The sequence below is a fragment of the Nanorana parkeri genome, unplaced genomic scaffold, assembly GCF_000935625.1.
Source record: "Nanorana parkeri isolate BGI_ZX_2015 unplaced genomic scaffold, ASM93562v1 scaffold723, whole genome shotgun sequence".
NCBI classification, from domain to species: Eukaryota; Metazoa; Chordata; class Amphibia; order Anura; family Dicroglossidae; genus Nanorana; species Nanorana parkeri.
In genome coordinates this window covers 507,480-531,091 of record NW_017306991.1, presented here as the reverse complement: position 1 = coordinate 531,091, position 23,612 = coordinate 507,480, and the positions used below count along the sequence as shown (strand labels likewise).

General features: G+C 40.3%; 1 protein-coding gene across 1 annotated transcript in view; it reads left to right on the top strand.

The window, feature by feature from the left end:
• Nucleotides 1–23,612, top strand: part of ASCC3 (activating signal cointegrator 1 complex subunit 3) — a 560,609-nt gene that overhangs the window by 235,461 nt on the left and 301,536 nt on the right. Inside the window, exon 13 of the mRNA XM_018564087.1 lies at nucleotides 11,015–11,086. Within this exon, the coding sequence (XP_018419589.1) occupies nucleotides 11,015–11,086 (72 nt within the window). The remainder of the gene's footprint in view (nucleotides 1–11,014; nucleotides 11,087–23,612) is intronic.

Genomic DNA, 23,612 nt, shown 5'->3' with positions numbered 1-23,612 from the left:
TATTCTAATTATTCGAGTTTCACCTGTATGTATGCCTATACCCAAAAGAGCCAATTGTTGAGAGGGAGGGTTCAAAATCCCGGTAAGCGACGTTATAAGTTTGAATAGTTCTCCCCAATAGCTTTGAACATTTTTACAAAGCCAAAATATCTGGAGTAAGTTTCCTATTTAGCCACAGTTCCTCCAACAGATAGGTGAGTTGGCAGACCAAATTTTTGCCAATCAATATAAAGTACCATCTTATCACTATTTTGTGGGATACTTGCCAGTGGTTAATGCATTTAGAATGGGAGGCGTTAGCTCTAATAGCAGATTGCCATTGATCAACAGTAAAATGTTCCAATAAATCTGTTTCCCATTTAATCATCGGACAAAGTTTCTGGAGAGATGAAACATCGCTAAGCAAGCAATAGCAAGAGTTAATATTACATTTAAAAGAGTGGAAATATAGACAATCCCATAATTTAGTAGGAACATGAATAGTCGATACTGACCTAGATGTGGAAAATTGAGACGTTTGGAAATGCCTGAAATGTATCTAAAAAAATATAACAAAACACGGGGGCAGGCAGATACTTGAATCCCTTAGAACGCCAAGTACTTAAATTTAGGTGTGGGATTAAAATTTCTAAATATTCCAAGGGAATTGATACTTTACTAATTAAGTAGAGGGTTGCAACCTGTCCAGAATAGAATTCCAGATATTGGCAGTGATATTAATTACAGGAGACAAGTAACGACAAATTTTCCTACCGATAGATTTGGCAAGAATCCACAGTAAGAATGTGTGTGTTTGAATTTTAGCTTTCTCAATATTGTACCAAACTTTTTCTTCGTCCTCCGGGAACCAAGTTTTAATTTGGGTCAAAATTGAAGCTCTATAATAATCTTTTGTTTGAGGTAAGCCCACACCACCCTGAGGTTTATGTTTCCACAGTAAAGTTCTAGAAATCCTGCTACATTTCATATTCCAAATATATTTACGATTTATAATTTGCATGTGACAGAAAAAAGAGCAAGGGAGGGTTATAGGTAATGTAAGAAAGAGATATACAATTTTGGGAAGTACAATCATTTTAAAAGCTGCAAGTCTTCCTGCCTAAGATAATTCATATTTTCCCAAATTGATTAATTCCGCTCAAACAGAACTCAATAAGGGTTTATTGTTATATTTATATAATGTACTAGGAGAGGAGGTTAATTTGATGCCAAGATCAGATACAATTGTTTGCCCAATTATTAGGGAAACAGTTTTGGAGAGAACAACGGGTGGAAGAATCAATTCCCATAGTCCAGTATTTGTGATTTTTCTGTATTCACTTTGTATAATGAGAAGAGTTAGAGTGGACTGTACTTCTACCAAGGAAGGGACCGGTTCAGAAAGAGAAAGAGTTTTATATTGTCTGCAAAAAGTGGGATCTTATTGTCATTATAAGCTATTTGTATGCTTTGAATGTTAGGATTTTCCCTAATTGAAATAGCCAGTGGTTCAATAATAAGAGAAAATAGAATAGGGGACAACGGACACCCCTGAAGGGTGCCATTTGTTATGGAAAAAGAGTGGGAGTGCAGACCTGAGAAGAAAACCCGGGCGAATGGATTTAAATAAAGTGCCATGATAGCCAACAAGATAAAACCATTAAGACCATATCGTTGAAGCGACTGTTACATATAGCCTCAGTGAACCCTGTCGAACACCTTTTCTGCATCCAAGGAAATAAGTAAAGAAGGTGTTTGACGGGCCGAGGCAGACAACAATCAGATTTACCATCTGCCTGGTTCCATCCGGGGGCCTGTCTCCCCTTCACAAAGTCAACTTGATCTGAAGAAATAAGAGAAGGTGTAAGAGTCAATAAATGTTTGGCTATTACTTTGGCATAAAGCTGAATATCTGTATTAAGAAAAATGGGGCAGACATTTTGAGAGTGAACCGTTTCCTTCCCAGGTTTCAGCAGAGTCACTATGATTGCCCTCAACATATCTTGAGGAAAAGATCCAGAGCTAGCAGCAGTGTTAAAAAATATGAACAATATGGGGGAGTAAAATGTCTGGAAAATATCTATGATATTCAGCAGAGAAGGCATCCAATCCTGGGGATTTATTAGAGGGTAGATCATCTATGGCTTTCTGTATTTCCAATGATGTGAAGGGAGAGGTGAGTGTCTGTAAGATTTCAGGACTCACCCTGGGAATAAGCAGGGAGTCCAGAAATTTGTTACTAAAGTTTAAAGTGGGTTGAATAGTATGAGTCATCATTTAGATTATAAAGGGACTGATAATAGTAGCCTTATGACATAAACAATGCCCCTTGGGTGATATAGTGGTTGTTTAGTGAGAGGATGATATAGGAGGGGTATTCTTTTTTTGTGTTTGTCTATGTTTCAGTTTGGTGGCCAATAAGTTCCCAGCCTTATTGCCATGGTAATAGTAATTGGCTTTAAGTTTTGTCAGACTTGCATCCCAAGTTTTATTTTTAGAGAAAGCGATCCAAGTATCCCATCTGTGATGAAATTGGTTTTGAGAATTCTGACTGTAAGCAATGAGTCTTTCATATATACAGTGGGGAGAGACTCTGTGAAGAATTTCTAGCATGCAAGGAATATTCGATGATCGCCATTTACTTGCAATAAGAAGTCTGGCTGAGAATAAGACCTGCATAATAACTGACCTATAGGCAGAGGGATATAAGTCTATGGAGATACTCCATAAGGCCAATTCGGGTGAGGGTTTAGTAAGTATACCTGTAAAAGTAGCCATCAGTTTAAATAGAGATTGCCAAAAGCTTTTAAGACTTTTACATGGCCAGAAAATATGGTCTAGAGTACCTACTTGACCACAATTATGCCAACATAGAGTCGAAGAAGATGGGATTTTGGAAAGTCTATATGGGGTAAGGTACCATCTCTAGAAAGTATTTCTGGAGACTGAGACTTCCCAATGGTCTTTACACCATGATTGGGATGCGTTATCTTTAATTGTTATTTCCCACTGGTGGTCAGAGAATATTAAACTTAGTTATGATTCCCATTTAAACATATGGGAGGTCTTAATAAATTTGCATTTATTATTAAACAGGTTTGTGAAATGTGGAAATGCCACCTTTAGGGCTTTTAGTTTGTTGAAGTAATTCCCAAGCTAGGGTGGAAATTAAAATTGGCTTAAAATAAATAGAGTGAGGATAGTGGACAATTTGAGAATAACAATACTTATCTAGTAGAGTAGAGATATCATTCAAGGAGGGAAGATAAGAGTCATTTTTTTGCTCCAATCTTGAGGCAAGATTGAGGTTGAGTATAATTATTTCATTCAATTTCAGGGGAATGAGGACCTTGTATAAATTGGAATTGCCTACTTTACAATTAAGTAAAAGGCACCATGCTTGAAAAGTAGAAAACAATGTGGGATAATCAGGAGATGTAAGCTTTTTGCCATGAGAGTGGGCAATTAGCCAAGCTTTAAGATTATTAAGATCATTTGTAGGTACCGAGGGATTGTTCAATATCTAGCCATAATTTGTCAGGTGGTGTTTGAAACCAGGCTCTAAGTTGGTCTAAAAGGGAGGCATGGCAAAAATGTTTTTTTATTTTTTTAAGTTAGGGAAAGCCATACCACACAATTCTGTGTGTCTCCATAGGAATGAGTGAGGTACTCTATCCAATTTATTGAAAAGGGACGAAGGGAGTCCAATAGGCATGATCCTGAAATAATATAAAATCTTAGGCAGGCCCTCTACTTCAGGCAATCGATGCATACCTTTCACAAAGGCATACGCCAAATTGCTCATGGTTTGGGAGAGCTGCAATTTTAAAAATGAATATTGCACCCAGGATATTGTATTTCCCGCAAGCCCTGCCGATTCTGATCTCTAGCTCGTTTTTGCATTCCATTTGTTCCCTCTTTAGTAAATTTTTATGTTGTAACATATCACCCAGAATTGCCTTCCATACTCTTACAGCTCTGAACTCTTGGTGTGGTGTTCTGAACTCTTCCTGATATGGAACAGTACTATTGGATGTGACATCTTACTCGCCTGGTCAATTGGAATGCCCAGGGCTCACAAAAGGCTTGTGTGTCCATAGAACATGGTATGTCTCCCACCCTGTTATCTTCCCTTTTGTGGATTGATTCCAAAATTCCTTTCCAAAATCTTGCTCACTACCCTTTGATTAGCCCCACTTTGCATATCTGTAAGAGAGCTGGTTCCGGAGCTCATCTGTGCCAGGCCCCCTGACCCCCATTCAATCTAATCCCTATTTCATACCTCCCTTCCTATCTTTGTGGAGACCGGAAGAGACCATTACCACTCAGCTTTTCTTTGAGAGGGGACTTTTCATAGAGAGTCAAACTCTTAGTGCAGTGGCATCAAAAACTTTTAGAGAATTCCCACTTTGGCCATTCTTGCAAATGGGGCACTTCCTTAATTTGCCCTTGATTTCAATTATTTTGGAAAGTGATTGAGCAGACTTTCTCCCAGCTATTACTGGAGAAATACTGACACTTACCACGGCACTGGCCCTGCTACACCATAATGATTCTTCCCCTCACAAATACAAAAACAAAAAAACATTGTTCTTTCACATTCTAAATGCAGCAAAACTACTTATCTCAATTCGGTGGAAGTCAACTTCACCGCCTTCAATAAAGCATTGGTTTCTGAGAATTACAAGCATAGCTGAAATGGAGGAACTAATACAAGTAGCCCACGACAGGCTTTCTCAGTATAACCTTACCTGGGCCTGCTGGTTACATTTCAAAACAACAACTGCCTATGCTCAGGTGATGGACTCCTGACCCATGCCTTGATCTGCCAGGACACGGTGCTCTGATTGGGGTTTTTAATATGTTTTCTTTTGCTTGTTGCATGTTCTTCCCTGTTCTTTCTTGCTGCTTAGCTTTTGATCTTTTAGGCCTTGTTCACACCAGAAGCAGTGCGTTCTGGCCAGAACGCATTGCATCACACATCGAACAAAATGCTGCAAGCACTATTTTGACCGGACCACGGACCGATCGCACTGCGGCCAAAGGGCGTTGTTATGGTGCTATTCACTTAAATGGACCGCCCCTCCTGCCCCACAACATAGTGAGCTGGCCGTAATGCGATGCAGTGCATTCTAGAGCTGCAACAACTAATCAATTGATTATAATCAATGATGAGAAACGTTGGCAACAATTCTCATCATCAATTAGTTGATATTCGAATATTTGACGCTAGTTGCTGGCTGCAGCAGTATGTGTCCCTTTTAATCCCTGCTGCTCTCCCCGTCTGCATAGGCAGAGAGGACATAGACTACTGTAGCCGGCACCAGCGGGGAGGAGAGACTCATGTGACTGCCTTCCCCCCTGCTGCCCCCACGTACCTTCGCTGCTGCCCCCAGTGCTGCTATTCATGTCCTTTTCTGCCCCAGCCTTTCTGCTGCTCACCGGACCGTTCCTCCGCTCTGCGCGTCCCTTCGATCACCCAACGTGTTCGTCATCTGCCCCACCCCCGTTTGTCTTCTGCTCCGCCGTTGTTCATCATCTGCCCCGCCCCCATGCTTCTGCTGCATCTAGGGGCTGGGATCTACACCCAGCCTGCTATATTGCTCCTAGCAATACAGTAAAAAAAATTAAGTTTAATAGACAAATTTAAAAAGACTGAAAAAATTAAGAGTTAAAAAAATTAAATAAATAAAATTAAAAATGCAAACAAATAAAAAAATTAAGTTTAATAAACTAAAATAAAAAAATAGAAAATTTGTTTGGTGTTGTTATTTTAAATATTATTGTTGTATGTTATTTTAAATAAAATTTTGGTTATTCTATTTTATTGGCTTACAGTTTTACAATTCATATTTTAAATCCATGAAACTAATTCAAATGTCTAATATAATACAATTAATTAAAAAAATATATATATCTAGATCTATATCTAGATCTATATATAGTGAGAAAAGTCCATTTCAGTTTTGGCCTGACAAATTTTTTTCCAGGAGGTGTGTTGTGGTGCCATTCATTTCAATGGATCTCAAATGCACCTCCCGTTCATAGTGTGCACTGGAACACACAGTAATGTAATGTCGTGCGTTCCAGTGCAGTACAATTTCAAAAAATGTGCATTACGTTATTCTGAAGTAAACTTAATGTAACACTATATGTGTGTATTTTAAATAAATTACATTTTTAAAATTGTATTTTATCCAATTAATCGAAGTTGATAATCGGCTAACTAATTGATTATGGAAATAATCGTTAGCTGCAGACCTAGTGTGTTCTTGCCAGAATCGCACTGGAACGCACTGCATCTGGTGTGAATGAGGCCTTACGGTCCATGTTCTTGTTTCTTGTGATTTTCTGCTTACTTTTCTTCAGTCTCTTTTACACATTTTTTCTTCCCCTCTTTTTCTCCCCCCCTCTCCCTTCCCCTAATGGAGCTTATTAATAGATCCCGGTCACTTATTGCTATGTATATCTGAGGAGCTTGTCAATTTCTAATGTAGTGGTGGGACATCTTTAGCATAATTGTCCATTGTTTACAATCTGTTCTCTGGGTTATCCTATGATACTCTGAGGTTACAGTGTATTACTCCATTGTGTACTTACCTGATTATATTTGTTGTACAATTCTCTTCATAAGTTTATTTCTTATGGAAAAGAAATCTTAGGAAGGATAGACATCTTAAAAGTGGATAGTCTACCAACCCAAGATATAGTTCAGATTTACTTAATTGAGATAATTATTAAGTTATGCATATATATGTTAAGAGGAAACAATAGATGGATACCCAGTTTTATAGCCTTTTTATGTCTCGGCATTTAAAGGAGAACTATGAGGTGTGTGATTTTCACTCAACCTCATAGTTCGAGCTGACGTGTGACAATTAAACTGTCACATGTCAGCTCAATAGATCGGGAAGTGAGCGAACACATACCGTCGCTCGCTCACTTCTCGATCCTGTCCCTACAGAGAGCTGTGACCGTCACTCACGACACCCTGCAGGGTTCCCCTCCCCGCTCTGATGCCCCAGCGCTGACTGGCAGAACGGACGGGGGAAGGGGTACAGCTGGTTCTGCCTCTAGATAGGCAGAGCCAGCTGTCAATCACGCAGGGTTGAGGGAAAGCAAAGTACAAAGATATGCTCAATTAACCTGTTTCACAGCGTTCAGGAACTCGCACTGGGCCAAAGGTTCACCTTTCAACATGACAATGATATTAAGCACACGGCAAAGACAAATCAGGAATGGCTTAGGGATAACTCTGTGAGTGGCTCAACCAGAGCTCTGACTTGAACCCCATTGAACGTCTCTGGAGAGACCTGAGAAGGGCTGTCCACTCATGGTCCCCATCCAACCTGACCGAGATTAAGATAATTTGCAAAGAAGAATGGCAGAAAATCCCTCAATTCAGGTGTGTAAAGCTTATCACATCATACCCCAAAAAAGACTTGAGGCTGCAATTGCTGCCAAATGTGCTTCAACAAAGTACTGAGTAAAGGGTCTGAATACTTATGTGTGATATTTCAGTTTGTTTTCTCTTTTTAATAAATTCAGACATTTCTACAATTTTGTTTTCACTTTTTCATTATGGGGAAAGTGAAGGGGGTCTGAATACTTCCTGATTGCATTGTGAATGTATATATAGTGTGTATGTGTGTTATATATCTATAGATATATATCTATTGATCTATAGATATATTGATAGATATATCTATAGATATATAAAAAGTAAGAAGCCTGCATACACCAGACATTCCTGCTGTTTGAAATCAAACCAGTAATATTGGGAGAAACAACTATATGATGCACTCTACACCTCTTTACTGCTGATATTACCAATTGTACAGAAACGCCAGGGATGGTTCCTGGAAGGGTGCTATGTGTTCCCCATCTGTGTAGGTTGTGATATCTTTAAGGTTACCTGGCCTGCAGGAGGAGATGTTTAAACAACAATAAACCCTATAAAGCAAGTGAGGAGTAGTGAAATATAGAGAGGCTATCCGACGCTCATTTTATGAACAAGGAGACAAAGGGGGTCGTCTACTAGCCAGATCAGTAAATTGCCAGATTGCACATACTTTTGTAGCAAAAATCCAAGGAAAGGGAGGATGTATAGTCCACCGTACGGATGATATAGCTCAGGAATTTCAGACCTATTACTCTGAACTCTATAATATAGCAGCAGTAAAGAAGATATCCTCAGAGGAATCGGAGATGATATCAGGGGTAACAACATATACTGCAGAGACCCCTATACCGAGGATGTCGAGGGAAGAGGCAGAAACACTTGAAGCACCATTTACGGTGGAAGAGATAAATAATATAATTAAAACCCCCCGGGAAAAGTCCAGGCCCGGATGGATATACAGGCATGTTTTATAAACAGTTTAGGGAGTTATTAGCCCCAATACTGAAAGATATGTATAACTCCATAGCTGAAGAGTGCCCTTTTACCAATCAATCACAGGAAGCACACATAGTGGTAGTGCCTAAACCAAATAAAGATCTTACTCATTGTCAAAATTACAGGCCTATATCTCTTATTAATGTTGACTTAAAAATATATGCAAAAATTATTGCAAACCGCCTAGGGACCTATATACCATCAATTATTCATAGAGATCAAGTAGGATTTGTCCCAGGCAGAGAAGCCAGGGATAATACTATTAAGACACTGACCCTTATGAGATACGCAAACATCAAGAGACTTCCACTATGCATTCTTTCCGTGGACGCTGAAAAAGCGTTCGATCGGTTGAGCTGGGGTTTTTTACTCCAGACATTGCTACAGATAGGCATACCCAAAACGGTAGTAGATAAAATTATGGCCCTATATAAAAGACCTACCGCAAGAGTCAGGATAAATGGCTTTCTTTCCTCTCCTATTAATATCCAAAATGGCACTAGACAGGGATGCCCTTTATCCCCAATGCTATATGTTTTAGCCATGGAACATCTGGCTGTAGCAATTCGGGAAAATACATCAATTAAGGGGGTCCATGTCCAAGGGGACCAATATAAATTAGGACTTTATGCAGATGATGTACTATTATATATAACAAATCCAAGAATAGGGTTTCCATCATTGCTAGAAGAATTTCGTAAATTTGGGTTGGCTAGTAACTTTAAAGTTAATCTCCAAAAGACAGAGGTATTAAACGTAACACTACCTGACGAGGAAGTTTCCCACCTGATTGACAGCTTTCCATTCAGGTGGCAGACCTCAGCCATAAGATATCTGGGGATACTTCTCCCTAAAGACTTAGCGGAACTCTATGACCTTAATTACAGGCCTCTGCTACAGTCCTCTATCCTACAAATGAAGAGGTGGACACCCTATAAACACTCTTGGATAGGTAGAATAGCACTTTATAAAATGGATATACTTCCTCGTTTTTTATATCTCTTTCAAACCCTACCTATAGAATTGCCAGCCTCCTTCTTTCATCAAAATCGTTCGACATTGATACAATATATATGGGCAGGGCGCTCTCCTAGACTAGCATATGATATTTTAATAAGAAGGAAGGAGGGCGGAGGACTGTCCCTTCCAGATTTGAGAACATACTATAACTTCACACTATTGGCCCATATATTGGATCGAAAGTTTAACGATATGAATAAGCTATGGGTTACTCTGGAGAGGGAAATCTCCCCTATCCTACCTTTTTCAATCTATGGTTGTATAAATCCATTACGACAGATGGTAGTTTTGCATTTTGTCACAATAATTGCCAGTTTATTTAGATTTTACAGTTCTATATTTTCTTAATTTCTTTTACCTTTTGTTTTAGATTATTGATTAAGGACATTATCTTACTTTTATTTTTCCATTCTATACATAGACCATTTTTTTAAAAGGAACTTGACTTTCATTGATAGCTATGTTATTGAATAAATCATAGAATGGCCTGCTAAAAACTGGAAGAGCATACTAAAACAAGATTCCAGAACGGTAATTCAAAATGTTGTATTAGTATTGTTTATTTATCCAAGCTGTAACCTGGAATTCAGAAGAGATTGTTTATTTCAATCGATTTTTAGCTCCAGATTCGCATACAAATATTGAAAATCACATGCTATAAGTAGCCTGGAGCTATTTCTGTTTCTATTCCTGGCTTCTTTATACCATGGAGATTTTTTTTTTAAAACAACGGCTAGTTCTAAATCTGTTCAGTGACACGTGCAATATTTCTAGCACATCTACATTTGTTTTAGCCTGACTTGTGTTTGGAAGACAACAATTTGTTTGCCCTGTGGCTGATGTAAAAACATTTTAAAAATGGTTATGAATGTTGATATTTACATCCAGAAAGAGTGAATAATATAAAGCTGACCACAAATGCAATACAATTGAAAAACGATAATTTCCTAAGGTAACATTTAAGGCCCCAAGCATATATTAAACATCTGTTCTTTTGGTGCATTTGGAATCTATGATCTGTCTGTGCTATTAGACTGTTGTGCCTCAGTCACAAAACTTACCTCAAAGAAGTGCAGAAGTGCAAATCCTTTGTCAGGTAAAATAGTTTCCTTGTATGTGTTTCAGCTCACATTTAGATGTTAGAAGGAATACTTATATTTCCTTCACTCTCTGCTGCTCTGTTTGCCTGTTGAAAGTAGAGTAGCCCAAGTAGTTATACCTAATTTTCGACTCTCTTTTAAGTGATTATTGAAAAAGAAAAATTTAATCAACCTTGATTTATAGCCTTATGCACTATGCGATGTAAATTATGAGTATTTTAGAAGCCAGTGAGGATCCCTCTCAAAGTAAAAATGCTTCTATGTATGCTGATAACTTTTTATTCAGGCCATGGAGTTCAAAGGTCATGCCTACCAATTAATCTAAATACCACTGGTGTTGTAAAGCTGTTATTGTGGTGCAGTCCATCTTCCTAACAACTTTTGGAACTTTGCAGTTTTATTTATCAATGATCTATTCATATAATAACTGTCCTGACATACAATTTTCTGATGATATAGATGTGAAGTCTTTTCATTCACTAAATAGTTATTCTATTTTTGTTTTCTTATTTTATAGACTCAACAACTCCATGATACGGAAGAGGTTTGTTATGAGATTGTACTTAAGGAAATCAAAGCTGGCCGACAGGTATGACTTGTAATATATACTGTGTTTATTTGGCATTATAACTAAACTATTCTGATTGTTTAATATGCCTCTTAATTAAAGCTGTTCTTCTTTTTAAGCTATTTAGGAGTAATACTTATATTTTATTACTTGATTCCATTTTCTTTTTTTTCAATTTTCTATTCTTCTACTGCTCCCTAGCTTGTGAATATGACAGGCAGTAATAGGTCAGAATATACGCAATAAATCAATTCCATTATAGCTACATTACATTCTTTTGTCTTCGGTTTATATTACTTCCATTGAAGAAGTGTGTATACCACAGTTTTTATAAACTAGGTGCAAGCTTTATTTACTACTGGCCCAGGAGGAGCGAAGTATGTAGAAGAGAGGAAGAAGAACAGGGCCAATTAAAAAGATGTATAGGCAGATGAAGGTGATGGAATATTAAGTTAAATATACCGTGCAACGAGGATCGTTAAGCCAGCATTCCATGTTTTTGGTGAAGATCTCTCCCCTACAGGCCCATTCACACCAATTGTGGTGCGTCCCAGAGCGGCAGCTGCTGGAACACACAGCAAACACTCACACAACTCCCCCCCTTCGTTCTGGGTCGTGAGAGGGCGTGGCTGTACATTGAAGTCTATGCACCGCAGTCACACCCCCGCCCACAGTGTGATCAGACGCGTGGCAAAACATTGCCTGCTTTCCATTCCACTGCAAACGCAAAAAATGCTGCATGCTCTATTTTTTGTGTTCGCAGTGGACCGGAATGCAGGCAATGTTTTTCCACGTGTCCGATCGCACTGTGGGGGTAGCAGGCTGCAGTGCCATTGACTTCAGTGCACTGCTACGCCCCCTCCCGCCCCAGAATGAAGGGGGAAGTTTTGTAAGCGATTCCTGTGCCTTCCAGCAGCTGCCGCTCTGGAACACACCACAATTGGCGTGAATAGGGGCCCTACATTGTACTTTTGCAAAAAGATCTTCCAGAGACAGCTGTTATCTTTTATCCAAACTGATGCCAGGAAATTGGAGCCTGAGGTATTTATATAATTCTCTGGGCAGAATGTTATATCGTTGACTTGACGTTGGTTTTCGACAGTTGAGGTCTCGTCGTTGGAATATAGATGGTGTAAGCGTGTCAGTAAAAGGGTCATACATGGCGTAAAGCATCTTTCTTCAAAAATAACGTCAACAGTAGAGATGAGAAGATATTGTAAAAGGAAGCCATCAGGAGCAGTGGATCCTAAAAGGACCAGACTCTAGTGGCAGTCGTAACTGTATCAAGGGGGCAACAAGGAGGTGTAAAGTTCAACAGGGTGGAACAGAGGACCGAAGGGAAGTCCATTGCAAGGAGAGAAGCTTGATGTGTGAGTCCAGGATTTAGTCAAGGCAGGCATCCACCAGTGTCTGATCTGGTCAAGTATAGTAGCTTTGCAGTACTTACTGACATCGGGAGCTCCCACGCCCACTCTATATTTCGAAGAGTAAAAGCAGGATTTAGGGATACATGGTTTCTTGCCTCCCCAAATAATTGTGTCAATGGTACGTTGCAAAAAAGAACGAGAAGACTCTGCCAATGGCAGAAGATCAATAAATCTCCTAGTACCATCTGGAGCCCCTCCTCCCCATACAAATCCAACCTAATCAGATTGTATGACGGGGGAAGAAGTGTCATAAGTCTATTGGCAAGTAGTTTAGCATAAATCTTGAGATCAGTGTTTAGGAGTGAGATGGGTCTGTAATTGGCAGGGTCAGTTTCAGATTAACTAGGTTTTGGTATGGTAACAATAAGCATTTCTAGGGATTAATTTTGGAAGTGACCTTTATCTGCTGCTTCGTTAGTGAAGGAACAGAGGGTAAGGGGTTAGGTCAGCTTCACAAGTTTTATAATATTCTGACCTAAAACCATCCGGCCCAGGGGTCTTGTATAAGAGCAGAGCAGATATCACTGTATTAATTTCCCCCGCAGAAAAGAGGGTGATGAGGGCAACAAGCTGATCCGCAGATAGTTTGGAAAGTGATAAGGTGTCTAGAAAGTGTTCAAAATCTGCTTCAAATGGGCATTGGGTTTCCATAGAGTGTTGTCAATTGTAGAGTGAGGAGTAAAAGTCACTAAAACAGTTGGCTATATCTACAGGGTTGGATAAGCGGACACCCGAGGTGTCTATTAAATATGGAATCCTGGATTTAACTTTGAGTTTCTTATGTTGTTTAGCGATGATGGAGCCAGCTTTGTTGCCTTGGGAATACAAATTGAGTTTTGTCTTCCTAAGCATGAGATCATATTGAGAAGTGAGCACTTGACTGAATTTCTGTCTTAAAGATTTACGTTGTTGAGCAATTAATAGGCCTGAAGATTTTTTATGTTGGAGTTCTAAGGTTTGAATTTGGGGTAACAAATCATCTCTAATATGCTGCTGCTGTTTCTTCTCATGAGAACCCAGTTTGATAAGTAAGCCTCAAACAAACACTTTGTGTGCGTTCCAAAGCGTAATGGAGCTAGTGACAGAAGGGGAATTAGTGTGAAAGAAGTGCTGCAATTCAGACTGGAGATACTCTTTGTGGGCATATTGGGTGGTCTGAAAAGGGTCTGGGAATAAATTAATGGAGATAGGGCATGGTCGGACCAAGTTATTAGTCCAAAATCAATCTTGGACACTTGCTGGAGAGTAAATTTCTTGGTTACAAATAAAGCCAGTCTGAAGTACACATTCTGGGTTTGAGGGGAAAAAAAGTGTAATACCTTTCCTAATACCTATGTAAAATTGCAGGACTCCAGAAATGGGTTGAAAAGAGAATGGAGGGGTGATCAGTGTATAGACCAATCAACCGGCACCCTTGCTGGTGTGGTATGTTTAGCCTGCGTAGGAGGTAACGTGATGGAGATTCCCCATGCTTGGAGCTGTTTCATTCCATTCACAGGTGACAGGATAGGGATTACAGCATGTTGGCAGCAAATAATCAACTTAGTGGGACATCCCCATTTATACAAGATTTTGTTATCTCATAATGCTTTGGTTATAACAGCAAAGTCCTTTCTTCTCTTTACTGTGTCTGCTGAGATATCTGTGAATATTGAGATATGCATATAAGGAGCAGGAAGCACTGGATAATTTTTAGTGAGCATCATGAGCTTACTGTAGCTTTCACATGGAAAAAGTACAGCCTGGCTATAACATCTCTGCAAACAGAGTCAGGGAGATATTTCGGTTTGTGGCGCCTACAAGCTCTATCAATAAGCAACTCGGCGGCAGTATGCATTGGAAGTAGCACTTTGGTTGAGATAATGCAAAAGTTCAGAGGTGGTCACATATTCAGGGATACCCCTTAATTTCACATTGTTCCTCCTGGATCTGTCCTCTAAGTCAGCAAGTTTGTCTTGTAGCTGCTGCAGAAGGGACCGTTGGTCAGTGTATGCGTCCACCAAATCATTATGAGCAGAAGTGAACTCACTGAATTTGGCTTCAACATGGTCAGTATGATCGCCAAAGTCAGCAAATTGTGATTGTAAGAGGCAAATGAGGATTTAAAATCTTGTTGAAGCTCAGAGTGCAGTGATAGACGCATTTGTTTAATGCATGCCTCAGATGCTGGATTATTAGACCCAGCCAAGTCTTCTAATAGCAGTGAGTGATCAGCAGATGTGTGAGAGGAGGGAACAGATGCACTTACAGGTGCCTTTGTAAATGGAGACTGCAGAGGTGACCTGGCATGTCGTTTGCTGGCTTCCTTTAAGCATGAGACAGGGTCAGCAGATTTATGGCTGGAGGAGGAGGCAGACTGTGTGTTTCCAGACGCTGGCACTTGTGAGGGACCGGCATCATGTTGTCTCCCCGCGGTTTCCCGGCGGGGAGTAATAATCAGTAAGCCGACAGGGCTCTTTCTGCATGTTCTTCCTCTGTGACATGTCAGGCTGAGTCACCGAGCAGTGGAGGAGTCAGAAGGAGGCGATCTAAGCTCTGGTGCCTGCTGTGAGTTTCTTTGTGTGGCTATCCTTCTGAGGAGAGCAGGGTCAAGTGGCCATTCCTCTCAGCAGCCAAGCCACACCCCCAAGTCATGCTTTTTTAATGGAAATAACATGAACATAAACTATAAACAACTAATGACAGTTTCAAAAGATAGATCTAAAAAGGGGAAGGGAAAGTTAATTAAGGTTGCCTAGGGTAAAGTAAGGGTTACTGAAGGGTTACATAGGAACAGACCCCTAATATTTCACTAAAGCCCCAAGAGTTAATAAATAAATAAAAAGTAGCAAAATAAAAAACCCCAAACACCTTGCTAACACATGTGTGTTGTGGGGTACTGCATGTTTGTATTTGTTTAAAGGTACATGCTCCTTTTTGTGGCTCCTTCATCCAAATGAAGGGCTGTTCTAAGGCAAAGAATGCTAATGGTCCAAAAAAAAAAACTTCAACACATGTGCGTTACTGCAGTACATGGGTGTATACCTAGACCTGGGGTAGGCAACATTGGCTCTCCAGCTGTGCTTCTGCGAGTCATGCCTGTGGCTTGCAATGCCTTATAGAATTTGTAGTTTCAGCACAGCTGGAGAGCCAAGGTTGCCTACCCCTGACCTAGACTTAAAGCCCCCCAACAAAAACATATTACTCGCACATTACACACACAGATAAAGTTCACATGTGCGGTACACATATTGCGGTAATGCACACACATTTATTTATTTAATTGTTTTTTGCTGTTATGCAACAGAGCAAATCTGCAGCTTTCATGCCAAGCAGCAGGAACATCTGTCTATATTCATTCTGTGCCACCTCTGCTCTTTTAGCAAATACCCTATAAAGGATTATAGTTGGGCAGCTAATGCTTCACTGTTTGTATAACGCGGCTGCTTTTGGGCAACTAAATTTTTTTATAGAGTCTATAACATGACTGAGACTTTCTTTGGATTACTAATCATTCTCCTGCTGTCATTGTTAGTAACATGCTTCACCTACAAACTACTGTATTTATATCCTATCTGCAATAGATAGTTCCTAATTAATTACTAAAGTAATTAGATTAAATAAAATGAACATTAATAAAAGTAATTCAATAAATGAAATACTCAGTAGTGGATCATTGCTTCCTCAGAGCTATCTCTTGGCTGGACTCGAGCAGCTAGGTGATTGCCAGCTCTATTGCCACTAATATAGAAATGAGTCAATAAAAAATGTGTAGGTAGATGGGGCTTTTAAGGCACCAGGTGACAAACCCAATGACTTCTGCAAAATAGAAGAATGGTAGGTATTAAAAACACCATCAATAATAGCTCTAAAAGAGCATACTTAGGAACATAACATGATACATAATTAGCAGAGTCAATAAGAAATATTCTCCAAATCATATGTGTGAACCAGCCTTATCTGAAGGTGGTATTCTTCTGTTTTGCAGAAGTGGTTTTAATCTTTACCTACAGTATAAGCAATATCTACAGGAATTATCCAATCATGTTTTGTGTGATTTAACATGCTCTAATCATGAATATATTGAGTGGTATGTGGAGGTACTCTGCTTCTAAGATATAAGTATCCTTATTTTAATTTTATGGCCTTTTTAATGTCTTTTGTATCTAATAAAATACTTTTTATATGCATTAAACTGTAAGTCATTGGGTGTGTCACCTGGTGTCTTAAAAGCCCCATCTACCTACAAATTTTTGATTGACCAATAGGGGTGTGGCACCACTCACTCAGGATCTGCTCACAACAGTTTATTTCAATATAGAAATGCGATCTATAATGCATGTGTTGCCTATAATATTGTTCTAGAAGTTGTTTCTGGAGTTCCAACTGTAGTTGGCAAAGGGTCGATGCTCAATTTGGTCAAGGGTGCAATTTTTGTTTTCTGATTTGAGGTCATGGATTTTTGTGAGTAAAGTGTCAAGAGCTTGTGACCGCTGCCTCCTAATTCTAGAGCTAATTTGTAACAAAATGCCTCTAATATAAGAAAAATGCTGTAGTATTCAATCAGAGCTATGGTTATGAGCTTGACACAGAAGACCCGGTACATTGGCACAGGTGGTTGCGTAGGCTTTACAGTACAGTAGACATGGTGAAAGCCGCAATGGAATCGTAGCTGATCAAGGATTGCAAGGACACCTCTTGGTAGCTGTAGAAAAAGGTGAATAAGAACTTTGAGAAAACATACGAAACAACAAGCAAGATAAGAAAATTGTCCCTTTAAGGACTAGAGTGAAGTTGTCAAAGCTGTCCATTTGGATAGGGGTGTTACCACTTAGGTGGCTCGCCATAGCCTGGGACTATGAGCAATACGGCTCGAGCAGGGATATTCATTTAGTAGATTTCGAGCTTTGCTTCCTCAGGGCTCTTATGCGTTTTCCTTTAAATGAAAGAAGTGCATATGCATCTCTGGGTATATTGTTAGGAAGATTTGATGGTTAGGCACTCAGTGAATGAGATCTATGGTCAGCTCGGATTGGGGGCTGTCAGGTAGTTCCTCTTTATGGACACATCAGGGGTCTCCCAAGACCCCTAATGTCACGTAGGACCCCCCAAAAGAAGCTGATGAAGCACGGATCTGCTCCATCAGCTTCTTTGCAGCTTCTGAAGCTGGAGAGTGACACAAGAATGCGGAAGTTATGTATTATACAACACTTCCGCATTCTTGCAGAGGAGAGGGGACCGAAGGGAGCTCGTGTACCGAGCTCCCTCTGATCCCCTGTGACACAGGCGACCTGCTGATCCCGGGCTCGCACCGGGCACAGCGGAGACGGGATCAGCGGGACAACGGCGGAGGGGGGGGAACACCGATCGGTACCCCATACACGCGATCCGCTTACAGCCGGCGGATCGCTTGTATGGTAACGGGCATCGCTGCCTGTTTTTAAATTTCGTCCGAGGGGGCGTGTCTGAGCGGACGTCTAAAGACGCTCGCTCAGATCTAGAGAGCTCCGGGCCGGCCGATTTTTTACTACGGCCGGCCCGGAAGTGGTTAATAAAACTTAGGACAAAGTTTGAGAGTTCATCTGGGTGAACTGATTCTGGTATGCCACATATTTTTATATTGTTGCGGCGGGACCTGTCTTCAAGATCCGCCACTTTGGATTTGAGCCATGAGATGTTATCTTCCCATACACTGTGCGAATCTACAAGTTCATTAAAAGCGGAGGCAAATTCCCCCATCCTATTTTCTATATGGTAAACCCTTTTCCCCACTTCTTGAAGATCAGATTTAAATTGGCGAACTAAAGATTGCATATCAGTGTGGAGAGAGCTGCGTAATGAAACCAGCATATCTTTTAAAGTAGTATCTGATGTGGGTTAATTGGCGCAAACAGTTCCCTAGTACCATCAAGGGAATGCTGAATAGAACTCACCTCAGGCTCAGCATCCACTAGGCCCGAAATCCACGGCCTACATTTAGAAGGGCTCTATGTTGTAGGCGTGGATGGGGACATTGAGGCCCGAGTTGCAGCCTGGGTTCTAGGGGTTGTAGATGCCTTCTGATGGAGCGGGTGGGGTTCCTCTTCTGGATCCCTTGATCTTTGGGTGAGAGACGAGGATGGGGAAGAACCACTGCCATCTTGTGGAGAACAGGTCCCCGCTGAGTGGAAGAAATTTGTCAGCTTGTAGGATTTAGAGCTGTCTTTTTCGGGTCATGCTGGAACATGAACTGGAGTGTGTAGAAAGGGTTGGAGTCTCTTAGTGACCCGACTGCTGTAGTAGATTGTGTCCCATGCTGAGAAGGACTCGACGCTCTGTTCTCATGCTGCCATTCGGCTTTATAGCAAGCCATGCACCAAACACTTACATAAAATTAACTGTTTTTTAACGCAAGTGACGCCATTGGTGTATGGCTGAATATGCTTTCTATCCTTTCTATGAAGCGGTGTCCAAAATTCAACTGTACATTAAAATTAGGGTCTTACTAATGTTTTGCATATAAGAAAGATTGTCTATCTTTTACATTATTTCCTCTTTTAATACATGGAACATCTTGCTTGCTCTAGAAGCTTCAGATTGGCATTGTGTGCTACTATTAAATCTATGAACTACCAGGAGACCAAATCCTTCTAAATCAATTATTTACCCAATTTTACTTCCCCTAGATTGTATGATGCATACATGAACAAACCGGACTCATACACACGAGTGGTGTTGTAGCGCACCCTACATGTGATGGTGCACCACTGTGCCATTCATTTTGAATAACACCCCAATGCTCCTCTACAACACATGTGCACTGCAACGTGCCATTGCATACTACAATGCACATTGTGCCTTTGGCTGCAAAATGCAGCCTTCACTATGTTTTATTTCTCTGAGGTGCTGTGCTGGCTATTCGTTTTGAATGGGCTACCTAACACAGCACATCACAACTCCTCAGTGCACACAATTGTGTGTGTTGTGCAGCCAAGCATTGAGCTGCGAACTGTGCCTAGGGGGCACTTTTATAAAGCAGCTGGGTGGCAAACAAAATGTAGAGGCGTAAACGGGAAAAACATTATTTTCTTCTGTTTATAAGTTTCTCAGAATCTGTTTAATAATGGATTTTGCCATGTAAGTGTAACAGTAGAATTCTAGGAAAATAACAGCTATTAGAATTGTTTTTATAACACAAGCAAATGTGTGTTGTTGGGAAGTAAATGTTTGCTTCTAATCACGCATAGACTGCTCAGTTTCAGTGCGATCAATTGCAGCTGTATTTTAACAATATATTATTTAATTATATAATTGATATAAACCACATTTTAGTAGTATTTTTTGTTCTAGTGCTTTGGACAATTAAATAACTATGAATCAATGTGTATGTGTTGTGTGTTATGTATGGGAGTAATATAGTTTAAGGAAGCATATAACACACTGCAAACATTTTACCAAACGCAATTTACACAAGCAAAATGTAGTAGAATAAAAAGGTGTACTAAACGTATTCTATAGCTATGTGTTTAGTGTATGCAGTAGCATTGCAAAGCTGTTGACTCTACCAGCAATAGAAGTTGCAGATAGCACCCATGATTTATAAAGAACATAGCACACTTAGTAAAGCATTATATTAAAGACAGGGCATGGCAATGGCTGCAAGGTAATTTAGCAGCAGAACCTTTGGTGAAATAGTATAATTAATCTGATGAGACTGCTCATTTTCATTGAGCTATATATTGCAAAATGTTATTAAAGAGGTCATCAGCAGACATTCTGTTGTATTGTTTGAGGTACTACAAATAAATGTATACTTGATATTGGTGATTACCTTTTGTTGAATACCAAGTGCACTGTTTTCAGTTACTCAGACCTAACTAATGGAGGAGCTGAAAAGTAGATACAACCAATGTGCAACACTGCAACTTAGAAAATAGGGACTTCATATTTGGTGAGGTAATGCATATGCCCCATAGACAAAAACTGTTGCCACCTACATAGTGATAAATCAAAAACAATCCATGATGTATAAACCTATGTTATTAAAGAGGTCATCAGCAGACATTCTGTTGTATTGTTTGAGGTACTACAAATAAATGTATACTTGATATTGGTGATTACCTTTTGTTGAATACCAAGTGCACTGTTTTCAGTTACTCAGACCTAACTAATGGAGGAGCTGAAAAGTAGATACAACCAATGTGCAACACTGCAACTTAGAAAATAGGGACTTCATATTTGGTGAGGTAATGCATATGCCCCATAGACAAAAACTGTTGCCACCTACATAGTGATAAATCAAAAACAATCCATGATGTATAAACCTAATTTACCATTTGAGCAATTATGACACACAAAAAATATGAATTCAAAGAAATTGAGACACTTTAAAACCCCAAAATAATAGACACACATTTTCATTCCCTCCCAACCATTTTTCCCTCTAAGGCCCCGTTCACATTGAGCGATTTATCACGCAGTAATTCCCGCGATATCGCAGCAATTTACAGCGCGATATCGCTCTCTAATGCTTCTCATTGGGGCAAAGGGTCCTGCTGTCGCGGGTCGTGTGTCGCTACAGCAGGACCCTTTTTGGAGCGGATTTAGCCGCGATTCAAGCTTGCTCAATGCAAGCATTTGCGCGATATCGCGCAAAATACAAATCGTGCGACAAACGCGTGATTTGTGAACTGCTCAATGTGAACGGGGCCTAACTGCTCCAGTCCCAACTGATGTTTACAAAACTATTCAGAATAGTTCCTGATCATGTGATCACATGTCAGCTATGACATAGCGATTACATGCAGGCTGGAATTACACACTCCATCTTACAGTCTGTTAGAATGTTGCCTGCGTTTTTCACCACAAGTGGCATTTCACTCTTTTGGGATCACCTTTTCTGGTACAGGTCACAGGCATTTTTCAAGCCAGTTTTATTATCAATTTACTGGTTGTCAATTACCCTTTCCTGGGCTTTTGCAATTGTGACGGAAAAAACTTCAACATTTCAGCATGTTTGTAATTTGTGTCTTGCTTTACTGCCATAGTTTGTTGCTGAGATCAATGTCTGCATTGCACACTTCATTTTACAGTCTGTTTAGAGTGTTTGGGGATTTTATTTTTCTGTTGCAGGCCACAGGTATTTTAAAACTGACATGTAGCCAGCTTTATCATAAAAATTACAGGTAGCAGCATAAACAGAAAATAAATCCTAGCCACATGGCCGCAAACTAAACACAATTAGTTTCCTCAAGATCTGTTTGTCGGCTAGTAGATCCAGACCAGTAGAAGGAGAACCTTGCCTGGATCAGAACCAAACATACGTGTTATCATACAAATAGAAGCAAAAACCTGGCCATGATCAGAGCCAAAGGTAAGAGACATGATGCCCGGAATATAATAACATGCCTCAATCCCCATCAAAATGTAATATAGTTTAAGGCTAGTTTTGCTGGCCTGTATTTGTGGGAGGAGCCATCCACAATTTAAACCCCCCTCGCCCTCTACTCACCTGTCAGCTTGTCTTCTCGATAGTCCCTTTCAGTCACTTCTGCTTCCTCGATAATTTGTCTGTGTTCTCTCTTCGGCAGCCTGGTTTCCTGTCCCTCCATCCAGCACATAACAGTGGCTGCCGAGGCAGGTATTCGTTACATGCATACCTGCCGGATCCCAACAGCCCCCCCAACCCACCCAGGTATCACTGGGGTCTGAGCTAATTAGGTTTCCTGTCACGTCTCAGGTTTTCTCGACCCCCCTCCAAAAAAAAAAGGAATATTGTTTAGGTAGTGTTTAGTTAGTTGATTCACGTACCTATGACCCAGCTTTCATTGATAGTTTTCCCATGCTGTAGTCACTCTTTTCACGGGCCACGGTATGAACTACAATATTAGTTTTGAAGCTTTGTAGTGTTCCTGTAGATATGGAAAAGGTTTCACACCCGTGGAGGTCTGTAATTTCTACAGAGTTACGAGTCCCTTATCCGACCAATTTTATCACGGGGGAGCTCCATAGAAGGCTAATGTGGAGCGATGGTTGGTCATTGCTTAGGTTATGTCCCTGACTCATCGCACAGCCAGACGAGGAAGGAGAAAGAGGAGACTTGAGCTCCGTGCTAATAGGGGTTATGTCCGGAGGAGTTGCGGAGCTGTCTCACTCACCACCCGACATCGACAGCCGCGCGCATGCACCTCCAGTTTTGAAGCTTTTTATCTCCTTTTTAAAGCTCACATACAGTAAGATTTTCCACACACATAGCTGCAGTTTGGTTTGCTTACATGTTGCATAGGCGTTTTGCATCACACATACTGTAGAGACCCATTACGTCACAGGTTTGGATGGCTCTCAGTGTGGTCTTTAAGTATTTACATTCTCCAGCCTCCAATCATACATTCCGTTTTCTGTTACATGCATACCATTGCCTGTTCCCCCCTCAAGTATTGCTGGGGTCTTAGCTAATTAGGTTACCTGTTATCTCTCAGGTTTTCTTGACTGTCCCCTCCCGCCTTCCCCCCTCAAAAAAAATATAATAAAGAATATTGCTTAGATAGGTTTAACTTGGTAGATTCACCTTCAATCCAGCTTAGAGATGCAATATTTTTTGCATTTCTTACAACTATGGGCAGTGTTGTTTGTTACTCACATGTACCAATTGCTACAGAGCGCACCCTAAGTCAGCTTGTTCACTGAAACATTCATACCTGCCATGACCTAGTTGGGTTAACAAAGAGTTCTTAGCTTTTATTTTGTGGATTATCCCTCCTCTTCTTTTGCAGAATGCTTGCTTCAAGGCTTCATGACAGGTTTTCACACTAGTTTCATCACTTTACTCTACTTATCCTTTGAACATAAGAATTTGCAATTGCCCTCTTGGAGCCAAAGATAATTGTTCTTCTGTTAGCACAGGAGTTGTAGTACGGTTTATCATGGGTCCATTCTCTGAGTCAGTTTCGGTTGTGGTGAGTCAATCCGATTGGGTTGGTTAAAGGGAAATTTTCAAACTAATTGTGTTTTTAGTTTATGATTTGTCTGCTCATTTGTCACATGCCCCTTGTCTTACTCATTTAATCCCTCAGGATAATTTTGTGCTGGTGCAGGCCAGGCCAGGCTTGCCATCATCTAGTGGTTTCCCAGGGTTGTTCTAGGAAGGATCTGAAGTCCTTTCT